This window comes from Euphorbia lathyris, chromosome 3 (genome assembly GCF_963576675.1).
Source record: "Euphorbia lathyris chromosome 3, ddEupLath1.1, whole genome shotgun sequence".
Taxonomy (NCBI): Eukaryota; Viridiplantae; Streptophyta; class Magnoliopsida; order Malpighiales; family Euphorbiaceae; genus Euphorbia; species Euphorbia lathyris.
The window spans coordinates 33,661,271-33,687,353 of NC_088912.1; the positions used below are offsets into that span (position 1 = coordinate 33,661,271).

At 34.2% G+C, this 26,083-nt stretch overlaps 2 protein-coding genes and 1 non-coding gene across 6 annotated transcripts; 2 read left to right on the top strand and 1 right to left on the bottom strand.

Moving 5' to 3' along the window:
- Window positions 1–380: 380 nt before the first annotated feature.
- On the top strand, window positions 381–12,871 carry LOC136222449 (E3 UFM1-protein ligase 1 homolog). Its single transcript, XM_066010223.1, has 20 exons — window positions 381–657; window positions 1,013–1,324; window positions 1,475–1,741; window positions 2,342–2,389; window positions 2,673–2,738; window positions 2,885–2,988; window positions 4,765–4,858; window positions 4,936–4,992; window positions 5,536–5,938; window positions 6,024–6,178; window positions 6,330–6,395; window positions 6,508–6,576; window positions 6,683–6,775; window positions 6,877–6,942; window positions 7,673–7,719; window positions 7,838–7,901; window positions 8,573–8,650; window positions 8,759–8,821; window positions 12,275–12,367; window positions 12,448–12,871. Exons 1-20 carry the CDS (start codon window positions 484–486, stop codon window positions 12,547–12,549), a joined length of 2,421 nt encoding a protein of 806 aa, XP_065866295.1. The 5' UTR covers window positions 381–483; the 3' UTR covers window positions 12,550–12,871.
- Window positions 12,872–14,977: 2,106 nt separating this feature from the next.
- On the bottom strand, window positions 14,978–23,176 carry LOC136222405 (probable NOT transcription complex subunit VIP2). 4 transcript variants are annotated; one of them, XM_066010141.1, is made up of 15 exons: window positions 23,019–23,176; window positions 21,699–21,826; window positions 20,923–21,031; window positions 20,654–20,835; window positions 20,153–20,531; window positions 17,947–18,150; window positions 17,747–17,848; window positions 17,582–17,667; window positions 17,322–17,501; window positions 16,160–16,585; window positions 15,951–16,003; window positions 15,825–15,866; window positions 15,481–15,625; window positions 15,307–15,386; window positions 14,978–15,088 (listed from the first exon to the last, which is right to left on the bottom strand). In XM_066010141.1, exons 2-14 carry the CDS (start codon window positions 21,714–21,716, stop codon window positions 15,327–15,329), a joined length of 1,986 nt encoding a protein of 661 aa, XP_065866213.1. In that variant the 5' UTR covers window positions 21,717–21,826; window positions 23,019–23,176; the 3' UTR covers window positions 14,978–15,088; window positions 15,307–15,326. The 4 variants fall into 4 exon arrangements, with proteins under 4 accessions (XP_065866213.1, XP_065866212.1, XP_065866211.1 ...); XM_066010140.1 differs by having other exon boundaries at window positions 14,978–15,197; XM_066010139.1 differs by lacking the exon at window positions 14,978–15,088 and having other exon boundaries at window positions 15,222–15,386.
- On the top strand, window positions 20,923–21,003 carry LOC136225297 (small nucleolar RNA snoR35). Its single transcript, XR_010687019.1, has one exon. It is a non-coding gene; the product is annotated as a small nucleolar RNA snoR35 (small nucleolar RNA).
- Window positions 23,177–26,083: the final 2,907 nt, after the last annotated feature.

Below are 26,083 nucleotides of genomic sequence, written 5' to 3' on the forward strand. Positions count from 1 at the left end.
AATCCTAGACTCTAATTTATAGACTTTACTTTCTAAAGTATATGATGTGATAATAAATTATTAGTCTGGCACTTGGATGATGTGGTGTCTCAGATATAATATAATTTCTCGAGATTGAAATATTGCAAAAATAGTTACAATTACAAAATTAAAGAATGGATATATTAATATCCAAAAATAACAAGAAAAATGATAGTCTAGTTGGCTTGATATAATTTAAATTATTGTTTGGCATTAACAGTAGATTATTTTATTTGCTACCTAAAAAAAATAGTGTGGGCTTGGAAAATAAATGTGGCTACGAGTAAAAGGCTCCATATTTGAGAATTACAAGCCCATCGTTATTCTTGAGCCAAAACTGGTTTGAGTTTAGCTTCCAGGATCCAAAAGGCAAAATTTTCATAAAAAAAAAAAAAAAACCTGAAAAACGACGCAGAAAACGTTTTGCTGTGTTGTGTTTGATCGCAGAAAGGATCGACAAGTATGGATGCCGAGTTGCTTGAATTGCAGAGACAATTCGAGTTCGCACAGCAAGTTAAATCCAGTATTCGATTGTCCGACAGAAACGTCGTTGAATTGGTCCAGAAACTCCATGAGCTTCACATCATCGATTTCGACCTTCTCCACACCGTCTCCGGCAAAGAATACATAACTCCTGTACTCCTCTCCATCTCTTCTCCAACACACTCATGCCTCTAATTTTATGTTTGGTTACTGAGAAAATGAATGAATTCAAGAGAACTGAATTTTAAATTTTAATCCTCGAAGTCAGCTCAGCTAAATAGTACTATAGGTTACAACTAATTGAGGTTTCAGATATTATAAATGTGAGGCAATCTGCTAATTTAATTAGTTTTCGCACATTTTTGGGTTACTAAATGGTGTTATAGTTTACTTGTCGTGCTTTGTTGTTTTTATTTTGTTAACAGAAGTATACGATTTAATCATCTCTAGCATACTTCATTAATTTTTTTTTGTCCCAAATTGAATGTGATCATATACGGTGCTCCAGGAACAACTGAAGCAGGAAATAGTGGCAGAGGTAAATAAATTGGGGCGTATTTCATTGATAGATCTTGCGGACGTTACTGGAGTTGATTTATACCATGTCGAGAAGCAAGCTCAACATGTGGTGTCTGAACACCCGGAATTCATGTTAATTCAAGGAGAAATTATATCACAGGCTTATTGGGATAATGTTGCAGAAGAAATCAATGAGAGGCTTCAAGAATGTAGTCAAATTGCTCTGGCAGAAATTGCCGCACAGTTAAATGTTGGTTCCCAATTGGTATCTTCTATGTTAGAGGCTCGCCTTGGAAGTTTGGTAAGTTGTGTTCTTTTCTGCAATGTAGCCCTTAACTTCTTCTCTCTCTCTCTCTCTTTTACTTTGGTGTTATAGTAGGGAGGGCAAGAGATTGGCAGTCATGGGCATTAATGGAAGATAAATTGTAATATGAGTTTCCTTGGCACTTAGGTGAGAGGCAGACTTGAAGGTGGGCAATTGTATACACCAGCTTATGTTGCTCGTGTTAATTCCATGGTTCGTGGAGCTACAAGGGCGATCACAGTTCCTACAAATTTGTCAGTACTCTGGGGAACCATACTGCAGTCGTTGCAGGAGATGGATGGAGCAAGTGGAGTAGCTATGGAAAGTTCATTTTTCCAGTCTCTTTTTAATGGACTGGTGAAGGAAGGCGAGGTTCTTGGATCACTTCGTGCAGGAGTTCATTGGACTCCAAATGTATGTTATCTTATTTTTAACACTATTGTATACTGTACGCTACACTTTATCTTGTCAGAACGAAAAGTTCCTTTCATTTCAGTTGTGGTGAATTGTGGAGTATGTCTTACAGGAGATTCCCCATTGAAGATGTAAGAAGTTAATGTAGTGTGAATTTGCTCAATTTAGCAAGATGTGCTATTTATTTTTTTACAAGTCATTCGATGTATACGATTGTTGTTAACCCACGTCAGAACTTCTTCAGTAAGGAAAGGTTTAGAGTTTGGCTACAGCCTTTTACATGATTACACAATGGAAGAAGAAAAACTTGCATTTTAGATACACTGTAGCGATTGTATGTTTCATTCACTAGACAAGTGTTGGATGGCACCTGCAATATGTGCGAAAGCTTCATATGTTGTGAATAATATTGATCACTAAACTTAAAAGATATGAAATGGTACTTTCAGGGAAAAAAAACATATGAAATGGTGGGGATAGTGTATGCAGGGTGGGGAACATGTTGGGGCCTTCTTTTTCATGTGCTGAAGATTCTTAATGGTCAAGATATTTCATTAGTTGCAACTGTTTATTCTTATACCAAGTTTATTTATGCAACAGGTCTTTGCCACCGCTCAGAAGGAATGTGCAGATTCTTTCTTTTCACAGGTTTGAAAGCCCAGTTCTCCTACTTATCTGTGAGTTTTTGCTATCTAGTTTGCTTGTGTTGATGCATTGTGCATCACCTAAAATGTAGTAGAATGTCAAAAATCATGTAGTTTAGCTATCTGCATCATAGGAACAGAATGACATGATATAACTATGAATAATGAAGGCTAGTTGTGTCATCTCATTAGAAACTTGGTTAGTTGCTCTGTACTGTAATCATCTTTTTATCCTTTTTAGGCCCTAAAAATGTTATACCAACAAACATTGATTGTTGTCGCTGCAGAATTCTTTTATCAGCTACGACACTCTGAACAAACTTGGAATATCCCAACCTGTTCAGTTTTTGCAGGTATTTTATTGATTTGAGTGTTTCTAAAATTCGGAGTATTTATATATATTTTCCTAAGGTTATAAGATTCTATTCAAGTAACTGTCTTTTTTGAGAAAGCTTCTCCTGCTGTCTAATCAAAATTGTGGTCCTACACTCCAATTTAGTCCAGGTATCCGGAAGGCATACCTTTAGCTACTGCTTTTGCTAACCCCTCCTTGATTGAAATATTGGATGCTGCTGTTGAGGATGCTGTTGAGCGCAGTACCTGGTAAGGGCAATAATAAATGTCTACTTATATTCTGTCCTGTTTACTTTTCTCAAAAATGACTGCCTTGATATCTTAATTTCTTGTACAGTGCAGTTTTCATTTGATGTCTTTTTATTCGATAGTCTAAAGATTACTACCTCACTATATGGGTCATTTTATAGTAAAATCCAAATTCCATTTATTTGACGTTTTTAGACTTCCAATGAAATTTACTTTTCGTTTTTCCAATTTACCCTTGTCTCTTCATTTACTCAAAGAATGAAAATGTGTCTTGGGATTTAGAAAACGTATTTAATCCATTGTTTAGAACCAATTAGATTTGAGTTTGTCGATTAAGCAATTATCAGTCTTTCTGAAACAAGGGTAATTAGTCTTAACCACTCAATTTTTATCCTAAATTAAGCCTAATTAATAACTCCTTAATCCTAGTACAACAACAAAACCGACAAATATAATGGATTGGAGGGAGTATTGTTTTTTGTTACTTTCTAAGCAATAGTTTGTAGCTGGAGAAAACATAGTTAAATCTATATTTTCTAGCTCTTACAATTGTAGCCATCTTCTTATCCATAGCATTGGTTAGATGGGGTCTCATCATGTTGAGTTGTATGAATGCTGCTGCTGATTTGTCTGAATTTTGAGGTTTAAACTCAAAGGATAAATAGTTAAGTCTATCTTTCTAGCTCATAAAATAGGAGGCCACTCTTTGCAGTAGCATTGGTTAGGTGGGGCCTCCTTATCACATTGAGTTTATGAATACGACTCCTGATTTGGCCGAATTTGGGGATTGAAACTTGGAGGCCACTCTGTGCAGTAGCAATTTTATTTGGAATACTTAATCTAACTGTTTACTGCTCTTTTTTTCTCATTGTTTCCTCCATGTATTGGATAGTCAGTACTTTATCATGCCTATTGTTATTTTCTAATGCTCGTAGTTGCTCATGGAAAAACTACCATTGCCTCAATGTTAAACAGGGTCATCATTTTGATTTCACTTCTTCAATTCCTTTTGTTTTTTGGTGCCTATGTTTAGTGGCACATTTTTTAAAGAAAAGAAAATCCAAGAAAGCATGCCATGTATAGACAGTCATTATTCATTGCATTTTATACAAAAATAGAAAAGAAAGCAAAAAAGAAAAAAGAGGGGGGGTGGGGGGAAGAGTCGGAATAATGGTGCACTTTTAAAAATATTTTCGCTAATTTAAATAGGGAAATTGTAGTCAACACAATTCTGATCCTCGTGCTTTTTGAATTTATTACTGTAGATATAAATGTAGATGCAGTATAAGTAAAAAAAATGGGGGAAGGGAGAGGGGATATAGCCTTACAGACATTTTAGGTATATGGTTCACTTATGATGATGATCAAATGAGTTTGTCTTATTTTGAATTTATTACTGTAGATGCATTATAAGTAAAAAATGGAGGAAGCGAGAGGGGGATATAGCCTTACAGACATTTTAGGTATATGGTTAACTTATGATGATGATCGAATGAGCTTGTCTGACTTAAAAGAAAGTAACTGAGGGGTAGGGGAAGACCTAAGCAAACTTGGAAGAGGGTGATTGAAAGTGATATGAGTTTATTGGGGATTGAGGAAAATATGGTAGTGGATAGGACGGAGTGGAGGGAGAGAATTTATGTCGCTGACACGACTTGATTTCACGGTTTTATATGATGGTTCATGTTAGCCGATCCCGAATCATTTCGGGACTAAGGCTTTGTTGTTGTTGTCGTATTCCTTCCTCTCATGGTGTGATATGATTGATCATTGCAGGATTGATTCTCTCTCTGTGTTACCCATGTCATTTGGATCTCAAGATGCATCTAAAATTTTGTCACTTTGTCCTTCTGTTAAGTCGGCTCTCAAGGTACATTTCTGCCTCAGTGATAGTTCGTACATAAAATCATGCGAACTATTTATTCAGTTGCTATTTGTTTTTCTTAGGTTAATAAAGGACTCATCTTGGGGGAGACATATGTTTTCAGTAACAATTTTATCAAGGTAATGCTCTTGATGCTAATATTAGAATGAATTTTTCGTGAGCTATGAATACCTTCAATATGTTCTATTCATCAGTATTTAGATATTATGTACATGGGTGCTCATAGGCAATTGTTGCCAATTGGTATCTGTTAATCTTTTTGTCTTAAGAGCATGTTGGGTGAGATGCTTTACTTTTTGTTCTGAACTTTGAGGTTCAGGAGATGCAAAATATTGAGTAAGTGATATAAAATGGTTTCATTGTCTTCTTCCTTCTAGGTTCTATTGTTTCAATTCACAGTTTGGAAATTCAGCTTATTTATTTCCTTGAAAATATCTGGAATATATCCACTTCTTCCTTCCTTTCCACATGCCAAACCTTTGATAGAAACACATACAAAAAAGAAGAAAAAAGAAAAGAAAAAAGAAAAAACAACAGAAGTCCTTTTCAACTGACTGAAATCCAGCACTATTGAGTTACTGAACCAAATAAGTAACATGTGCATGTCCTTTTGGTTTCTTAAGTTGATTCTCATGTTTGAAACCTTTTCTCTGAATGGTCAGTCTGTATATGATCTTATGGAAAAGGAGATGGATGCCTTTGGCCTCTTGGGAACTTCTGGTGATGTGCTGAGTGATGACTCAAACATGGTTAAGGAAGTTAAAGTTAAAAATGTTTCCAGTAGGTCTAGTGACTTCAGTGACACTGGCAATCAGAAAAAGAAGAAGGGAAAATCTGCTGCGACAAAAACAGTTGAAAGCATTCCTGATGATGAGGACTATGTACCTACAAAATCTAAGAAAAACCAAAGGAAAGGAAAAGGGGCAGCTTCTCTTCAAGCCTCAGATGCAAAAGCAGGAGCTAAGAAGGATTCAGCTAGAATGCAAGAGGACAATCTTAATGTACCTTCAGAAGAGTGGGTGATGCAAAAGATCCTTAGTCTGGTTCCTGATTTTGAAGAGCAAGGTATGCGTATGTTCAAAGTAACTATTCATCCAATTTGGTATTATTTTATGTCTAGCTTTGTTGTTATATTGGTCTGATCTGGCAGGTATAGAAGATCTGCAGATAATCCTTAGACCTTTGGCTAACCATATGAGACCTATGCTTATTAATTATTTGAAGAAGAGAAGGAAGACAATATTTACTGAAAATACTGAGAAAATGAAAAGGTTGCTTGATAATGTGCAAAAGAAACTTGATGAGGTTAGCACATATGTTATTGATGATTGCCAGTTACAGTCTTTTGTCATGCTTGCACTCTAATATTTTCTGAGATGTGGACTGTTCATACTGTAAGTCTGGCTCCTCCAATCTGCTAAGGGCATTTATGCATTTTTGTTTTTCCTTCTTGCAGTCTTTCTTAAATATGCAGCTGTATGAAAAAGCACTTGATTTGTTTGAAGATGACCAATCAACTTTAGTAAGTTATTGATAAATCAATGTGCTAACAACCTTTTCTGTGATAAACAATTGAGCAGTTGTTGCTTGATGATAAAATGTGATAAATTCAAGTATTTTTGTGTGATTTACAGGTTATTTTGCATAGACATCTACTTAGAACTATAGGTGCTTCTATTGCAGATACACTCTTCCATAACTTGGTAACCTTCTATGTGATTTCATTTGGCTTACCATTGATTTTATTTTGTGAAATTAAGATGTGTGCTTTTAGGGATGGTCTGATGTGTTCAGTTGATGACCATGTAGGACAAGCATAACAAATTGAAGACTGGATCTGAAGTTGAAGAATCCCAAAGTTCAGAATCCATTATGCTTAATTCTGCAGAAAGAACTGCTATTGTATGAGATATTTAACCCCCAGTTTAAGCCAAATGAGACAGATCAAAAGTTGAAAGACAGCTCAAAACTGATCTGTTTTTTTTTCCTCATTTCATGTGTAGGCAAAAAGTTTTCCAGGATCCCTTTCAAAGAAAGCTCTTGCAGTAGTAGAAGCTTTGGAAGGGAAGGTCAGTGATTGAACATGTGCAGTGGGAATTTTTTAATTTCAAGATTTATTTCATTGGAATAGTTGTTCATTGATACTCCGCTCCTTTCCTTTTTCTCTTTCATTCCCATTTCTTTGAAGGGTGAAGGACAATGGGGGAGGGATAGGTTTAATATATATTTTTTTTAATATGTAGAATTGAGAAATGTGAAACTGGTATATGCTTAACAATTCCATTAGTTTCCTTTCAAACTCTCAGCTTTCCTTTCTCAACTAGCTTAGATTGCAGTTCTAAATCTATATCCGTTTAATAATTTGATTATTTTCATTTCCAATTCCTTTATTATTTTAATGAATTGATCTCACTTTGTGGTGATTTTGTAGCTTCAGCTTAATTCTTTGTTTTTAACTTTCTAGACAAATTTCAAGATACAATTTGGTTGATTATTTAGTCTACCTAGCTAGACTCAAGAACTTTAGGTGTCTTTGCCCATAAAAATGATTTTTCCGAATGCTTTCAGCCCTATATCCTAAATTGTCACTCTAATGACTAGACTACAAATTGGTGGTAGACCTCCTTATGCCAATTCCTGTCAAAATTTGATCCTGGGTTGCATGGGACTTTATTGGCTTAAAGAGCCAGGATCTAAATCTTGTGCCTTACCTATTTAGCCAGTTAAAGATTTTTGAAACTGCATGTCAATTTTGTGGAATTTCCTGCAGCATTTAAATTTGATTGTTTTGTGTCGCAGCAAGTAGAAGCATTCATGACTTCACTAAGGGACATGGCAGAGGAAAGGTATTTTTATAAATGTTTTTAATTGGTTTGGTGCCTTTTTCATGGTTCTCATGATGTTTTTTTTTTTGCCTGACAGAGTTCTGCATGCCTTAATCTAACATTTTGCATTCTTTTTCAGTGGGCTACTCGTGAAAATGCTTGACAAAAAGTTGGAAAGAACTCTTCTGCATTCATATCGCAAGGTTTGCCTGGGTTTAATATCAAAAAATCTAGAACTTAATCATGTTTCACAATATATATAGTCAGAAGAAGGTTCACTATAGCTGTAAGGGTTAAGGGTTAAATTTGCCCCTAACTGTTATTCAAGAAGTTCAATTTTGTCTTCGTCATACAAAACAGTCCAATTTTGTCCTCGTTGTAGAAACTTCAGCTCAAATTTTCCCTCATGAACCTAGTTCAATTTTACCATTTTCTAAGTAAATGCTGATGGCAATTAGTAACGAAATTTCTTCAAAAAGGGTAAAATTGAACTAAGATATCTACCACGAAGCAAAATTGAACTGTTTGTACAATGAGGACAAAATTAAACTTCCACGATAACCTTAGGGGCAAATGTGACCCTTATCCCCAGTGGTAATCTTTATGTCCATGTATACCAACGTAGCTATTTTGAATGACTGGAAGCCAAGGTTGTTTTGTGTCTGACAACCGTTATTGATTTTATAGAGTGCAAATAATCGCATAAGTGTTAGGTTCATTGTTTTCCAGCTGATTACTTCTGAATAATATACAAGTCAATCAGTGTGTTGTTGTACTTTGCTTTTTTTTCTTCTTACAAGTTCTTGATGTACAACTAGAGATGAAATATTTTAAATAAAATTGCTCAGTTTGATTTCTGTTTTGCCACTATCAGGATTTGACGGCACAAGTTTCTACAGAAACTGATCCAGTTACTCTTTTGCCTAAAGCTGTTTCCCTACTCTACATTCAGGTTCTGTGCCTAAGTTTGATGTGCCTGCACCAACTTTCATTTTATACTTCTGTATATTGATTTTTAATTATTTGTGCAATGTCTATACTTGGTTTTTCTTGCTTTCAGGTCCACAGCAAAGCCCTTCAAGCTCCAGGAAGGGCCATTTCTATTGCCATCTCTCGACTGAAGGTAATGATTGAAAGAACTCTATTGCTGAAATAATTCAAGCTTAAATTTCTCATTAACAGAACACACATTTATACTAAAAGACAGTCGGTTTTAGCCAAGTAAACCGAAACCTATACAAACTCTAATTAGGAAAACCGAATCCTATGCAAACTCTAATTAGAGCAAACCGTGAAGTATAGGTTAATTGGGAAAATATAATTAGTTCCTAACCGACTATGACATCTTTATCACCCCCTCAAGTTGTATTGGGCGGGACCACACTGAAAGCTTGTCATGGAGCAATTGAAACCTCCCGCAATGCAATGGTTTGCTAAAAACATCCGTCCTTTGATTCATGGTAGAAATGTATTGCATAACAAGTGCTTTTGAATGAACTTTATCTCGAACGAAATAGAAATCAATTTCTAAGTGTTGTTATAGAATACAAGATTAGCAGTTAAATAAACTGCACTCAAATTATCACACTATAAGATAGGAGAAGTTACTGGAATCCGATTTGACGGAGTAACATTTGTATACGTGACAAATGCGATCGAACGATATTCTACCTCTGTGGATGAACGAGAAACTGAGCGAGGACCACGATAGAAGGCATCTGCCTAGAAAAACAGCATAACCGCGGGTGGATTTTCTATCATCTTCGTCTCCACCTCAATCAGCATCCAAAAAATAGTGCCATTGGCTAAACCTGTCATCTCAACAAGTGTCAAAGCATACGAACAAGTCCCATTTAGATAACGCAAAATGCCTTTGACAGCCAACCAGTGTGATGCATGAGGCGCATGCATAGACTCTATTTAGTGCAAAGGAAATGCCTGGACGGGTGAAGACAAGATACTAAAGACTACCCACTATACTCCTGTACATTCTGGGATCGGTTAACAATGCTTCATCCTCAGTGCTCAATTTTTCGATCGGATTTGACGGGCTTGAAACGGCTTTACTGCTATGCATATTCGATTTCTCAAGAATAGCCTTACAATACTTGGTTTGATGAAGAAAAAGCCCCATGGAACTCCATTCAACTTCGACACCCAAAAAATAATGTGCTCGTAAGGAAAATTGAGACTCCAAAAATTCAATAAGTTTTGCAACCATACTCAGAATATTTAGTAAATCAACAACATAGATCAAACAGAACAATCTAACAGTGCCACAGTGATTACAATACAAAGAGTTGTCTGTCTTTGATCCCTTGAAATCAAACATAAGTAGTTTAGAGGTTAACTTCTCATGCCACATACGTGGTGATTGTTTGAGACCACACAGAGATTTGTGCAATTTGCAAACATGTGCAGGGGCGTGTAGGATCCACAAAACCAAGTGGTTGTGTCATATAAGCCTCCTCCTGTAAATCACCATGCAAAAAGGCATTTGAGACATCTAGCTAATGTCAGAATAAGGCGAATAGTAGGGAGTTTGACCAGAGGACTGAAAGTTTCAAGTAGTCTATCCCTGGTCTCTTATGATAACCCTTTGCCACTGATCGTGCCTTATACCTCTCTACCTCGCCATTCGTCTTCGTTTTAATTTTAAAAATCCATCTATAACCAATTTGATTAGCATTCAGAGGTAACGGAACCAAGCTCCACTTGCCATTCACCAGCAATGCATTCTATCCCATAGCATCTCTCCATTCCTGTGATTTTGAAGCTTGTAAAAAGGTTGTGGGCTCTTTCTATACGGTCGCAGTGAGTATCATGGGTTTTAATGTCCCAACATGGGATCTAGTAATGTCCCAACATGGGATCTAGTAACCATCCGATGAAGACTTGAAGGAGGTTCTTGAAGAGCTTGAACCAATGGTGAAGAGGAGGCATTATTTTGTGTATCTGTTGATAACTCAATGTCAGTTGGAATGGCGGACAGAGTCCGTGAATAAGCAATCTGAGTCTTAACTGCCCCTGTCGAAGGATAGTCTGTAGAGGTTGTTTGCGGGCTGACAGTTTGTGTTGCAGATGACGCGACAGACTCAGTTTGATGATGCTTAGATGAAACTACTGATGTGGAGTTAGAACCCGATGGTGATGTTGCAGGAGTGTCCAAGGCAACATCATCAGAAACAGTGGCAGAAGGTACAGAAGCGGATAAATACGATTTACGTATTAGGAGAGGATCAGTGATTGTAGGAGTTGCTAATAAGGTGGGCTGAGAGTCATGGTACCAATAAAAAAAATTTCCCAGATCCTCAAATGGAAAATCTTGTTCATCAAAGAGACAGGATAATAACAAGGGCTAATTACATAAAACTCATGATAGCTTTAAATAAATATTTTTATCTCACACTGATGAAATTAATGCTTATCTTATCAAACACTCTTAAACTTAATATTCTAAATGTCAAGGATGCAAAACGTGTTCCTAAGAATTAGGGTGAGAATTAGTTATTAATTGATTTGGATAAATATTAAAAGTATGCCCATAAAAAGAGAGAAATCTGGGACTGAAAATTTGACAGAAGATTGAGCTTCTCTTCCTCAATAGATCTTTTGGAATTTAAATTCATTCACTGATATATAAACTTCACCATGGATTTTCTCATCATAGATTTTAGAATTTCGTTTATAGTAGAAGCTCCTAATCTTCAACCTTTATGAATATTAGTTTAGTTTGATTAACTATATTATGGGCATATTCAAAATTAACAAATCTAAATTAGTGTTAATCTGTCGTTCACTCATATTTTCCATTCTCATATTCCTATTAAATTAAACATTTGTGAAAACTTCATATTGTTGAAATTTGCTTTTATATATTGAATTGGGAGTTGTAATATATTAGATATTAAAGAAGAAGGAGATCCAAAGGATAGAAGGAGAAGTGAAACGTGAATATAAAAATACCTTAATTAGATAATATTTAATTTTGAATTTTTATTGTTATAACCGTTTGAGTCTGACAAAAGGAATATATTTTATAGGTTATTGATAATTTTATTATAAAAAATTATTGCATTGATGAAAAAAAGAAAACTAACTATTTTAATTGTAAAATTTAAATGAAAGCTAACGTTGTGTGTAATTTTCTCTAATAAGCAATGATAGCCTTTATAAAGTCGACTATAACCCAAGAAGACACATTATTTAGTAGACCGAGGTGCAAGTTTATATTGTTTCGTGGAAATATTTTTCCTTGGAACAATCTTTTCCACGAAAATTATTTTCCAAGGAAAGAAAATGTTTTTTCTTGTATGGGTAGGAGTATAATTGTAGAAGATACAAATTCATGTTGATTTTGAGTCTTTTCTCTTTTGGAAAATAACTTCCCTTTTATAAAAAAAGTTATTTTCCCTGATTCTCCTTGACTTGATTTCCTTCTGAGCAACAAACTCTATAGAATAAGAAAAATATTTTCCGTGAAATGAAAATGCCTCAAAATGAAATTCAATTTGTAAGGAGAGGTGAATTCTTGTTAACTAGATGATTCTATTCCATGTGGATGTAACATTTTCAGGAAAAACTAGATGATTCAGCATATAAGGTATTGACAGATTATCAAACTGCAACAGTGACTCTCTTATCACTTGTTTCCGCTGCAACTGGTGATGTAAGTAAACAAATACTCTTTATCTTGATTCTCTTATTTCCTGAAATTGTATCTGATTTCGTTTATTGAATATTGTTCAGGAGGAAGATTGTACATCAGACAGAATTTTAAGTAAAAAGGAATTCCTAGAAGACCTGATGCCAAAATTGAAAGGTCTTGTTTTGAATACCCCCAAAACTTGATATTGCAAGGTGCCAAAGAACCCAAGGCAATTGACTGGAAGAATTCTGCACTAAAAACGCAGCAACTCTTGTTTACTGGTTAAAGTATTTCCAGCAATGTGTCTAAAAAGATATCTCGGTTGTGACGTTTCGTATGAGAGGGATATTATCCTATAGAACACCAAAGAAAATGCTAGCTTAATTATGTTTTGTATGCTTGATGTAGAGTAGGATAGCTCTTTTCATGATTGGTTGAATGGGTCACACTGACAATTAAGAGATCTGTGGAGATAGATGCTAAAGGTAACAAATTGATGAAAGGCAAAGGCATGATATTACTTTCTGAAGGGGTTTTATGGCATATCATACCTGAGGTGGCTAGTCTAGATACAAATGGTTTTGGATTATAAATTTTGCTATGGCCTCCTATCTGTAGTGTATATAATCAAAGGCAGATGATGAATGGAAAAGGCAACCAAAAAAAAAAGTTCATAATTTTTCCTATAAAAATAAGGGATATGGTACCAAAATAGGTCCATGGTTTTTAGAAAATTTATGCTCAACGTACAAAATAATACCAATATATACTTAACGTTTAAAAAAAGTACCAATTTAGATCTCGATAACATAACGTGATATATTATTCATATTATTCTGTTAAGTTCTATCGTAGAGAGAAAAATCAGAACTTAATGGAGTAATATGAATGACATCACATTTCGTCATCGAGACCTAAATTTGTACTTTTTTTTAAACGTTAAACTTATATTGATGCTATTTTATATGCAGAAGCCATATTGATAATTTCTCAAAAATTTTAGGCTTGTTTTGATACCTTATCCTTAAAAATAATGATTATTTACATGAAAATCATATCTGATTATAAAATTACAATCAAATCATATCAAAAACTTAATTCTTAATATGTCATTATTTTCCATATATCACAAATAAAATATAATTTTATAAATTTTAGAGTTAATTCATAAATCACAAACCTTAAAAAATATATCCTAGATCCCTAGTTCATAAAATATAGTTCTTAAAATATATAAAAAATAATGGTTTTTTAAATTTGATATTATTTAAATTAGTATTTGACGTAGTTGTAAATAATTTGTCAAATCTAAATTTCTGTGTAAATTTCCCTAAAAATAATATACGAGCCATACTACACTAATTACGATCTTACCTTTTCAATCTTTAATACAAAGTTTAACCATTTTGTTCTCTTAATTTAACCGTCTCCCTAAATTTTGAAGAGTTGGACATCATATAAATAGTCTCAAACTTTCCAATGCATAAGTATATAAAGGCAAATCAATATATTGCTTATAGAGTCCACCCAAAAAAAATATATTGCTTATAGAGAGTTGCACAACTCGATAAATAAGTAATATTGGTTTTATGTTTTACATAGCTTGAACTTCATTTATGGGTTTCAAGAAAAACTTGTTCAACTGAAAGAGAAAATATCGAATTAAGATTCAGATGAACAAAAGAAACTATACAAACATCTCTCGTCAAAACTCTTAACAAATCTTGATCTCTCGCAAGGCTTCAAATGGTAACAATTGAGAAGAGAGAAGAAGATTATACAGCTCCATCCATCACCATCAAAAAACAGCTCAATGGATGCATTTTCTTCTTCATCTATAAAAGAAACTTCACACAGAAATTAAGAAGGCGGAATACTTGGGAAAGAAAGAGAAACAAAGTCTTGAGATAAAATTGCATAAACTTTCCTACTAGTGTTAAGCCAAAATAATAATAATAATAATAATAATAATAAGTTAATGATTATCTATTTAAAATACTAGATCAGTTTAAGCCTCGAAATTAGTCTGTACTATAACCAAGGATACCAAATAGTTACCAAAAAAATTAAATATCTATCTAATTTTGAAGTAGGAATTCTAATTAGATTAGATTTTAAAATAGTAAAATAAATATTTGTTAAGGTTTTGGCTTTTTTATTCATTCCCGAAATTATACAGAAAACCTAGGGTAAAAATATATATCTAGGATTTAAGCAACATTCAAATAAGTATTAGCACATTAATCTGTTCGTATCTGAACTACAATATGTCAATTGTTTATCCTTTTCAGTTCAAATAGTATGGATCCTATTATTAGGGTTTCTTTCCCATGTATTCTATTCGGAAGAAAAAGAAAAAAAAAAACCCAGCTAAATCTAATTTATTTAAGTAGTGAATTCATGATATACTTGTATATAGTTTAAATCCTAGTGTTTGCTTGCACTGTATTTTAATTGAATAAAATCATGTTATCTTATTCACACAGAACCTTCAAGATACAAAAAACAATGTACAGCATTACTTGTTACTGATAACAATTTGTGCCGATGATAGAATAGTCTCTAACACCATACACACATTACATGTCAGCATAAAAACCAAAGTTCCAAACCTCATCCAGTACACAACAATTATATTGAAAAGAATGTCTATATTACGAATCTGCCACTAATCTAAATTAACACCAACAGAAGGATAAGTATGGACTGTAGCATGTGATTAAAGTCGGAAAGCCACAAATCCTGCCATTTGATATGAACAGCATTTAAAGTGAGGTGGAAGGTAGAAACTACATCTCCAAAGTTTACATATGCAGATTAAGTGATATATTTTGCTAAAAATGGCTGATTGCTGCATCAAGATTTGACAACAAGATTGATAAAAATTGAAAATTTGAAGTAACATTAATGCTGCAAACTGACTTACGATCTAATGAATGAGTACATAACTGAAACTTTACATTGTAAATGGAAAAACTGGTTAATGTTGAGGTAAAGCCGGTCTCTTTTCCAACAATTCATAATGAACAACAAAATTATCCTGCATCCAATGTAATACATATTTCAGAAACCATTGATTTTTGCCAGAAAAAAATTAATATTGAAAAACACAAAATAAGGTTAAAAGATCGAACCCGTCGGTTAATTTCGAATGAGTTTGGATCAAAACAATGGTATGATCCTCTCTCATACGTATTTGTCTTGACAAGTGGCTCTACATTGGGGACTCTTATGAACCATAATCGAATCTCTTTGTGATAAAACCAGCCCCTATTGTAACTGCCAACAAGGTGTTTAAAATCACCCTTAGTAAAGTATCCTCAAATCTGAGTATCAACAATAGCAAAATAGAAAATACTCCTACACCTCTATGACAATAACAAAATGAGCACTTTTTTTAGATAATATAGATATAAACAGGCAAGACGGGAAAGGGACAAGGGTATGCAATATGAAACCAGTTCGCAACTGAGCTTACAGTTCATTTGCAGCATATAATTGAGCTTCCTCTTTTGGCATGCTGAAATGCAAAAACATAAAAATGTGAGTGCTACATTGAAACACAAAGAGGAAGCAAAGCAGCATTTTCAACAGAAAAATCTACCTGTAAAATATATAAAACAATGTTTCCACCGTGAACTTTGAAAAGTAGCCTTGCTGCAGCAACCCATGCAAAGAATCAGAAAGACAGGAAGCATGAAAAAAAAATTGAACTAAAACGGTTTAGACATGCAAAGAAACAGAAAAAAAAAACATGAAATAATTGAACTAAAAGCAGTTTGCAGCTCCACAATTTTAAGGAAAAAAACGTACATGTAGAGCAGGAGGTTGTTTCGCATAATAGCATTGTGGCACACTAAACTCTGGGTCACCCTTAGCTGGCTCATCAGACCAAGGGGAGCCAAACGTCTTGTGAAGATTCTCTGTTGAGTTCAAATTTAAACCAAGAGTTGTCAAATCAATTCCAAGGGCCAACGAAGTCAGATCAGGGTCACTCATCCTAATAACACTTAGCAAACCAAGTAACCCAAATGGATCAGGAGCAGATTGTGCTGCCTGCATGGATTTCATGCCCTGATCCCTGAAAGACTGATTAACGGCTGACATTTGTTGTAGTCGAAATTGAGACTGATTCTGATGTTGCTGATATTGCTGGATAAGTTGATCATATGATCCGATGCCAGAAACTGTATTTGGTGAATTCAGAGGTCTCAATCCAATTCCAGGTGGTCCATTATTCTGAACCAAAGATCAAACTCACAGGTTAATCTGGAATGGCACAAATAAGATAATTTCAATAGGAAATTTTTACAGAAGGGAAAAATTAAGCCCAGAGGTAGAATGCCCTTCCATAAGAAAACAAAAACCTAAATCTAATTTATCAAATTTAATGTCCTCTCTATTTTAACTATAGACAATAAGTTAGAAACAATCACTCTCACACAGGCATAATATAGGCTTACTACATCTGTTGCTCCCTGTATTTGGCCCAATACTTCAACTGCCCTCCTGAACTTCCAAAAAATGACCCCCTATTCTTATCCAATTTCATTCAATAACCTCATATTCTTGTCCAATTGCATTCAATAACCCCTATTCTTGTCCAGTTACATTCAATAACCCCCTAATCTTATCTAATTGCATTCAATAACCCCAAAACTTCAACCGCCCCATGAACTTTAAAAAGTTTCTAATTATTTTTCTATTTGGCATTTATTTTTTACACGTAACGAGCACTTTGACACTTGGCAGAGTGTGTCTCCCATTTTATGCATCCAACAAATTCTATTGATAAATAGGGGGTTATCGGATGCATTTGGAAAATAATAGGGGTCATTTGGAACTTTTGAAAGTTAAGGGGGGAGTTAAAGTTTTGGACAAAGTACAGGGGGCAACAGATGTATTAGGCCCATAATATATAATCAGCAGCCTTAGAAAAGATACTACAAACTATTACAGCAACAAGCATTCACACCTGCGAGTGATAGCTTGAATGTGAAGGTGGGAAAATATCAGAAGCATGAATAAGATCCTGATTGTTCACAGGAGAAAAGGAGACACCACTACTACTGACAGCTGGAGCATGTTGCTGTTGCTGCTGTGGACGATAGGATGAATAGGATCCTCCTAGGTTGAATCCAGCAGACCTACCCATCTGCAACAAGTGGAAGCATATTATGTGAGGAGCGCATAAAAAGTAACATCATGTATTGCTCTTTTTAGATCGAGGCTCACAGGGAAGTGCTGAGATTGCATCATTGACATGGAATTGTCGTGCAGTTGCTCCTTTTGATGCATATCCATACTATAATCAGCATTACCTGAAGCAAATCTGATGTGATGTTCAATATAACATATTTAAATAAGAAAATTCCACAAGCAAAAAGAATATCTAAGAACCTTTAAATCCAGGCAAAGCTGGAAAATCTTCATTTTGGATGCTGAATTCTTGATTCTGCTGGACAATGGGGCTAACCCCGAGACCTTGTTTCCGTAAGGAACCTGAAATGTTATTTTGTTTATTTTATCCCCAAATTACTAATCGGTAAGAATTGATTATCAAACCAAAAGCTAAAATTGCAAACTTAGGTTTAACTTACCCAATTGTCCTTGAGGCCCACCAGCAGAACTAGGTCGAGTGGTCAGCTGAGGGAAATCATTATTGATGTCAAAAGGGGAACTATCATTTCCATCATTCAGCATTCCCATGGAGTTGAGATTATTAACTGCTTGAACATGGTTTTGTGAAATAGGTCCACCAGCAGAAGGATAGGAGTTTCCCAGCATAGAAATAACCTGAGATCCTGAATCCAGAAAAATGTCATTTATATGAACAAAAAGAACCACTCTTAGATTAGTACTTACAACTGTCATCCATGAATCAAAAAGTGAGTTCAAAAAGAAAAGGGTCAACTATTTAAGCAAACTGCAACAAAGATCTATTCAGAAAGTCAACTCTTCTGAAAAAATGGCAAAAACCAAGAACATGTAAAGCATAGTTATCAAAGGTGCAAGGCGCACTAAAGCACTAGGAGATCCTGGAGCCTATACAGAAGGGGCAGGCACGCACCTGAACAACACAAAGTGCACAAAAGAAAAATAATAGTCTAATATATATATATATATAATCATAAAAAAGAACAATTAACATTTCTAAAACACAACAAATAGTCAAATGCTAAAGCATATCCAAGTATTCATAATTTTAATCATAAATCCTACATGAAATAAATTCCAAATTAACTATTAACTCTTCCATAATCATAATTCATAATAATAAATTACAAATCTAAAGACTAAAGTTCAAACAAATCCTAAGTTAATCAACTAATAGTCTAATAACTACCTTTCGTCAAGACTAAAGTATTCATAGTCCATATTCATCACTCATCAAACTGTGCGATATTTCTTCCATTCAAAGATTCATTCCTCTTTTGTTTATTTCAACCGTATATGATATAGATAGGGAAGGGTTGAGATTAAAACAGCCACTTAACTTGGGACACTAAAAAACATTGTCTGCCTTACAAATTTGCGCTTACACGCGCCTCCAGCAAGTCGCTAGGCTCTGAAAGGGAGGCGCGCTTTCGATAACTGTGACTAAAGAACCACCAATACTGATCCAAGGAGCTCTTGACCAGTATTCTAATCACGAATCAAGAAAATAAATAACATAATCTCTTCCATCATGCAGTAATTGCTATACAAAACAATCTTCCCTGTCATCCAGGAATATCAAAACCATAGTTGTCAAGTCGAGATTCGACTCATGAATCAAAATCCTCATTTTGTGAAACGTGACTAGCAAGATTCGGTTCAAATTCTTCAAGCAAGCAGCGACCCAATTAGCGGAGTTTTGAACTTAGTAGAGCGGAGATTTGAGTTTCAGAGTCTTGTTGACTCTTTCGGATGATTAAAAACGGTGAAACTTGAAAGTATGAATAACTATTTTGGTTTTAAAAATTTGAAGAAAGTTATGTGCAAGTGCTCCACGATGAAAAGAAAAGAAGAAAGTTTGACGCAGGACGATGGAATGGAATTAATCTATTGATTTATTCTACAAAGAGTTGCTGTATGTAATTGTAATTTGGAAAGCCACAAAATCTCACAAGTTTTATTTTAATTTGTTGAATTTTTTTTAATTATTCCTTTTGTTTAATCCTTACTGGTTGTTTGCGCACAAAAAGTCATTCCTGCCTTTAATTAAACTCTACAGATAGCAAAATCATAAAAAACTCTTAATTGCAGCCGATTTTTTTTCCTAATTCATGAATCGGTGGAATCGGATGACTCAGCCAATTCACTACCGAGTCATCTGGTTCACATCAGATTCTTGATGATTTTCGATTCTGCCTATAGAGTTAGCTTGAAATGGAGCCAACTCGACTCGAATAGTACGATTCAAAATCGCAAATCGTACGATTCTAAAAACACTGATCAAAACCAAGTGAGCATAGAATATTATTGATTGCACATTAGCAAACTACTGGAACCAAGCAAGAATTCAGTAGATCTAACACATACACAAGCACGAAGAAGGTTACCAAATTCTTTTAAAATGAAACCCATGCTGGTTTCTAAGCTGGTATAATACTGGATAGATTTTCTGCATCTCTAAGACGACCCATTGTCACAAGAACTCTTACTTTCGATAAACATTCAATCTCTAAACCAGATCAATGTCTATAAAGCATGAACATTTAAATAGAGCATGAAAACAGTTTCCAAGCAAGTATAATCAGTAGTGAATTTTAGTAAGCCACTTATTTTACAATCGCCAGTTAGTTTATCTCAGTATTCTTATACCTTGTGGAAGTACACCACTCATCAGTCGATTTTGACCTTGCACGCTTAGACTTCCAGACCCGCTATTTGCAGTTAGATTTAGCCGAGATGCAAGACCAGGCACAGATAATCCTCCACCAGAGCTTATGCTCCTCGAAATGTTGCCCCCGCCAACCATGTTTCCCATAGAACTAGTAATCCGAGGACCTGCAGATCCCAGAATTTGGGAAACTCCCAATCCTGAAACAGCATTCCGGTTACCAATACCAGCAGAGGTTGGAAGAATCCCAGGAATAGAACCGCCAGCTCCGTTTGTGTTACTACTGAATCCAGGGTTTCCTACACTTATACCTCCCCTATTTGTGACTCCTGAATGCCCATGAGAACTTCCATGAGATAACTGTCAGGTATATAACAGAGAGAACAAAATCAATGAGAAACAGAAAGGGACATCTGCACTAATTTCATTTTAAGCTGAGCAAGCCATAATTAAAGATTACCAATTTACAAGCATATGGATACCTGAGAGAAAGCAACAGGTAGATTATTGGATGTAAAGCGCCCACTTGATAGGCTTCCTGTAGGTTGCTGAACCCCGCCAGAAGAAGGAACATTATTTATTGTAGAGTTTCTAGATGTAAGGGTACCTGGCATGTTGGGAACATTGAAGTTCCCATGGATATTATGCAGCCCTTGAATAGTTCCTGAATAAGATCACAATTGCAAAAGAAAGAATAAAAAACATATGTATTTACAAAAGCACAAACTGAAGCTCCAGAAATTTTGCTAACCAGTATGATGAAAAACAGGAGATGCTGCACCAGACTGGCCAGAGAAGGATGAAGGAAAAGAACGTCCGGTACTGTCTGGGAGATTTGAAGCTGAACCGTTAAGCGAAGACTGCAAGCAAATGAACATCAAATTTTATAACAGATGAAAAATGAAGCTCAAGAAAGAAAAAACTTGGATTAGCAATCAAACATTAAGACAGCTTAAACAGCCACTAAACAGAAAACAAATAGCTGAAAAATAAAAGGCAACTGACATTTATTTTTATTTATTTTTTTGGTCGAGCAACTGACATTTATTGAGTACAAGGAATCCAGTGTAAAAGGAAATGCTACAAACAGTAGTAGAAATCTCAAGACCAATTAATATTTAAATCTCCCATGCCAGTTAAAAATATTCCAAGATTCTGTACAATGAGAACAAACGCTAAACAAACTTCCAAATTAACTCAAAACACATGTCAGATTCGCATCATCATCACAAGCAAGGGCATAAAATAAAGCAACACGCCAAACAACATTCTTAATCAGCATAGAGATGAAACAACAAAAGTTCAGGAGCACATATACAATAATGAATTAGTAGATTATAATTGATTTAAGTGCGAATTAATTAGTCCACATCCAAAATGTTTGAACTATTATTTAAATGATAAGTGCTCCAGGTCAGATCTGGTTTCACAATTAGATATAAGACCTCAATTACTAATCCAATAGAAGATAATATAATGGTACATAATTCAGAAACTACAACTAAGCCACTCAGAAAAGAGCAATACATTAAGCAACCCCGACATTGCATAGATGTCAAAAGGTCATGCAAAATATCATTCCTTGCCAGGAAGCAGCTTCCTTGTCTTGAGTCAATAGAACACTGACCAAAAAGTTTTCTCAAGGAAAATGTGATCTACAGCGAAAAAGAAACACAAGATTGTCAGAAAACCATCACAAATATCCAAGAGAAAGTAGAACCACAAGATTGTTAGAAAACTGTTTATATGGCATGGAACATAAGTAAAACTTGATGCAACATGAAACACAGATCCACCAAAAGTAGAAATCAAAAGTAGATTATATATGTGATTTATAGGTCAAGAATCATTTCTAAAACATAGAAACTATACATCAGTGCTCACTGCTCAATTGAAGCGAACCACTTTTCATGACATTTGCAAAACACCAATATGATAAAATGCTTTTGAATTTTCCAGATAAAGTAAACCCTTCCCGCTCCTTATTTCAATCTTGGGCTCTTAAAACAACAATAAGTTGCTGCAAATCATATTTAAAATGAGAAACTAGGTTATGTCTGATTACAAAAAGCTACAGAAACAACTTGAAGTTTTATTATTCCATGGTATGTTTGAATGAAAGTAATTCAACAAAAAATCACAGCAAGAATGATCTTCAAGAACTACGTGAATTGAGTATTGAAAAAAGATCAGTTGAGCTACAGGAACTAGCATCATCACCCTTGTCAAAATCAAGGTCTCGTAATAAAAGTACTCCCTCTAAGCCAAACGCCAATACAAAAGAAGAGAAAAACCCTGAAGCATTACTTATAATGCAGCAGCGTAATTCAAACAATTTGCCAAAGGACTGATCCATTGACATCAAATAACGAAAGTCTGGTTTGCTACAACATGAAAACCAAAGAGGAGCCCAACGTACTCAAAATCTAAACTAATCTTTCATCGTTACTTCAAGAAAAGAGTACGAAGATTAAGGGAGAAAAACTCAATTCCACTACTTGGTTTACTTAAAAGCGCTTTCTGCATTTAAGAAATGCGAAAGAAATCGTTCTCTTCTGTATTCCCACAGCACTCAGCAACCAAAGAAATGTGAAACTACAGTAGACATAATCCCAATATCTACACTAAAAAAATTTCGACAAAACAAACCAACAAAAACATATGCATATATCAAATTTGGTGTGTTACAAAAATCCTAAAAAACGCCCGGAATTTACAACAAACAGTGAGCTACACGGCTAATAGTAGAAAGAGAGAAGGATCATAATAGAAACTAATGAAGTCAGCGACTATTGGGGATCGAACTTGCAGCGAGTCGGGACTCAGAGCCAGAGACAAGAACAGTACCTGAGAGGAGATCAGGATGAATATAGGAGATCTTTACGGTAGAGTCAAAAAGGAGCGAGTTCAGTTTTTTGCCCTAAATTGAAAGAAGCGAACAAGAGAGAAAGAGATTTAGAGAGAGTCACAGAGAACTGATGAGAGAGGATAGATTTGATAAATGGAGAAGAAGTATTCTGTGTGGTCACATCTATAATTACTTTATGCGATTCCGCTTTTAGCCCGCCAACTATAATTACTTTTTGGATGTCTATCTTATTTGACTCCAAGTGCAACTATTTGAATCACAATGATATGAGTTTTTGTGATATCAAAAATCAAATACCAAAAAAAAAAAGACTCGTCTATCAAAGTTACAGTAACATACTCTTATGCAAATCAAGACGGTTTTATTTCCAAAACCCAAAAATAAAAATCCAAAGCGTTCAAATGAGAATGTAATGCTCAAAATCGACTTAGACTTTTCCTTACCTAAAAAAATCTAAAAATTCTCTATACCAAATCGAATCAATCAAATCAAAAACTCAATTAATTGTTATTGCAGGTACATTCTAACGATTCTTCTTACGTTTTCCTTTCAACCCAAAGAAGTTTTAGTACAAAAAAGAGAAAATCAAAAAAGGAAATGTTACCCATGAGAATTTTTAATCGAACTTACTCCTAGAGGACTAATAGGGCCTGCTTTCGTCCACCTAAGAGCTCTTTGACGTCCTCTAATTGAAAATTGGTAGTCCTAAACTTAATAGAAAAACGAAAATGGAAGAAAGAATAGAGGAAAAGTTGAAGGAAAAATAAGGGAATAAGAAAAATAGTTTTCAATTCTAATAGAACCTGGAAGGGTGAAGGATTGTACAGTGTTAGGAGAGAAATGAGTTATCGTGTGAAAAAATTAACATTCAAACTCTTTTCTCTCTCATCCTTTAAGTTTTGAAAATAAATGAGTCAATGGGTAAAAGAAATTAATATTTTAAAAAAAAACTGCTTTTATATACAAATAAAATTTGAAATTATGCATAAAAGAGGCATTTGTTAGGCATAATTTAAAAACAATAAAAAGTAAAAAACTAACAAATTTAAAAACAATAAAAAATAAAAAAAGGGAATGCAATAGAGAAAAAAAAAATAAGTAATTCAAAAAAAATAATAAGTTGCTTTCTTTTTCTTCATTCAAATAGTCATGATCCATAATTATTTATCAATTTAAGCAATTACGTATTTATTGTCATTTAAATAAATATTTTATTCACGGAATAATAAAGATAAAATCAAACATTTGTAAAATATTTTTCAACAGATAGAGATATGTAAAAGTCAAGGTAAAAAGTATATTTTTTCAGCAAATTCGTCTTATTTGGAGTATGAATCATGGGAAGCGGTTGGTTTATCATAAAATATTGATTCCTTAAGTCTTCATAAGTTCGAGGACTTTTATGCGGCTAAAACAAAATAGTATTCAAAGAGAAGCAAACAATTTAATAACAGTTGTTTCCCACGGTCTATCCCGGGCTAGTTTGTTCTTTTGTTCGTATTGACCTTTCTTTATAAAGAAAACAATTTAATGGCAGTTGTACATAGTAGCAAGGATACATAGTAGCAAGGAAAACATGTCTGTTTGAAAATTGATTTTTTTTCAACACCTTAACCACCTCCAAACCACGTTTGGTATGGTTCCTCAAAAAGTTGAGAATATACCATAAAAATCTCAGAAGTCTAAAGATTTATCTCAACAGACACGAAAACATGCTTGCTTGTCGTTTTATCTCTTTCAACAATTTTAACCATTTCAAACATACGTTTTTAGTGGAATCATGGTTCCTCGAAATATGAAGAGCATGCTATAAAAATCTTAGCCAAAGTGGAAGAGTGGAGGATATTGCTTCTAACGAATTTGAGCCAACAACTACTATAAAAAAGGTTTGATCCTACGTTGAACAAGACAACAACACAACAAACTCCAATTCTAAAAACTCTTTCCAGCCTTCTCATCATTATTTTTCTTAGTTTAATCTTCCTAAGTCACATATTTTCCTTTATTCTTCGAGCCTTTCCATAAATATTCTAAGCTTCATCATAATTCTATTTCTCACAAATTCTCAATTTGCCAAATTCAAGCTCCAGCTTATAAATTCTAGTCATTTTCATAATGAATCAGTAAGTCTTTTAGTTGTAAGTCATTTCCAAGCATCAGCACATCCAAATTTCAAGTTTAATTCAATTACTGTTTACATTACAAAATTTGTCGATTTTCGATTATATTTCCCTAGTTTTATGTTCTTTCATTCGTGTATTCAATTTTTCAAACATCAATAAAATAAATTCAATTCAATTCCTTGAGTTGAGTTAAGTTGAGTTGATTTATTTAATTCGTCATTGCTTAAGCTAGTAAAGCTTTATGTGGTAGAACGATGAACCCAGTAAATATCTCTTCAGTCTTAAAATCTTCCATCCAATCATTTGTACTGGATGTTAGAAATCACAAAATGTATAAAAATCAATTTGGGAATCAGCTTTCAGGGCACGCTTGCAAAACATCGACAAATCAATGTTGGAATTAGTATTTTTCGAAAACATCGTTAACAATATTATTTTTGTATATACGTACTTTTATTTAATTATTCCTTGGGATATATATACATATATATAAAAAATTGTAAATAAAATAAAAGGGATTACAATTTTGGCAGGTGAATTACAATAGTGGGGTTTGCGGGTTTGGAAGGCTTTTTTCAAAAACAAATTAAATCTATTTTTCTAATTTCATTTGTCCATGTCGCAAAAGTTAAAAAAAAAATATATTTAAAAATTTTGGGGATTTTGTATTTTGGGGTTTTCCTTTCAAAGTATGTAATGATGTTACAATTAAATTTATTTTACCACTCATAGTAGCCTTTTGAGAAATTATTAATATTTATCATTTTCAAAATAAAGTTTCTTAGAAAACTCATCATGTATCACTTGTATTTCAAAACTTAAGTTTTGAAAGTAGTATAGTGTTTTATTAAAAAAAATCCTCTTTAGATGTTATTATAAACTATTAATAATATTCTATGTTTTCAAATTTGGCATAATCC

Coding starts and splice junctions, on each gene's coding strand:
- LOC136222449 (XM_066010223.1), top strand. CDS start 484: ATGGATGCCGAGTTGCTTGAATTGCAGAGACAATTCGAGTTCGCACAG. Junction 4,993..5,535: donor TCAGTAACAATTTTATCAAG/GTAATGCTCTTG, acceptor CTGAATGGTCAG/TCTGTATATGATCTTATGGA. Junction 5,939..6,023: donor TCCTGATTTTGAAGAGCAAG/GTATGCGTATGT, acceptor CTGATCTGGCAG/GTATAGAAGATCTGCAGATA.
- LOC136222405 (XM_066010141.1), bottom strand. Junction 16,586..17,321: donor ATTCAAGCTATCACTCGCAG/GTGTGAATGCTT, acceptor TCTTTGGTTCAG/AATAATGGACCACCTGGAAT. Junction 16,004..16,159: donor AACAACCTCCTGCTCTACAT/GTACGTTTTTTT, acceptor GGGTTGCTGCAG/CAAGGCTACTTTTCAAAGTT.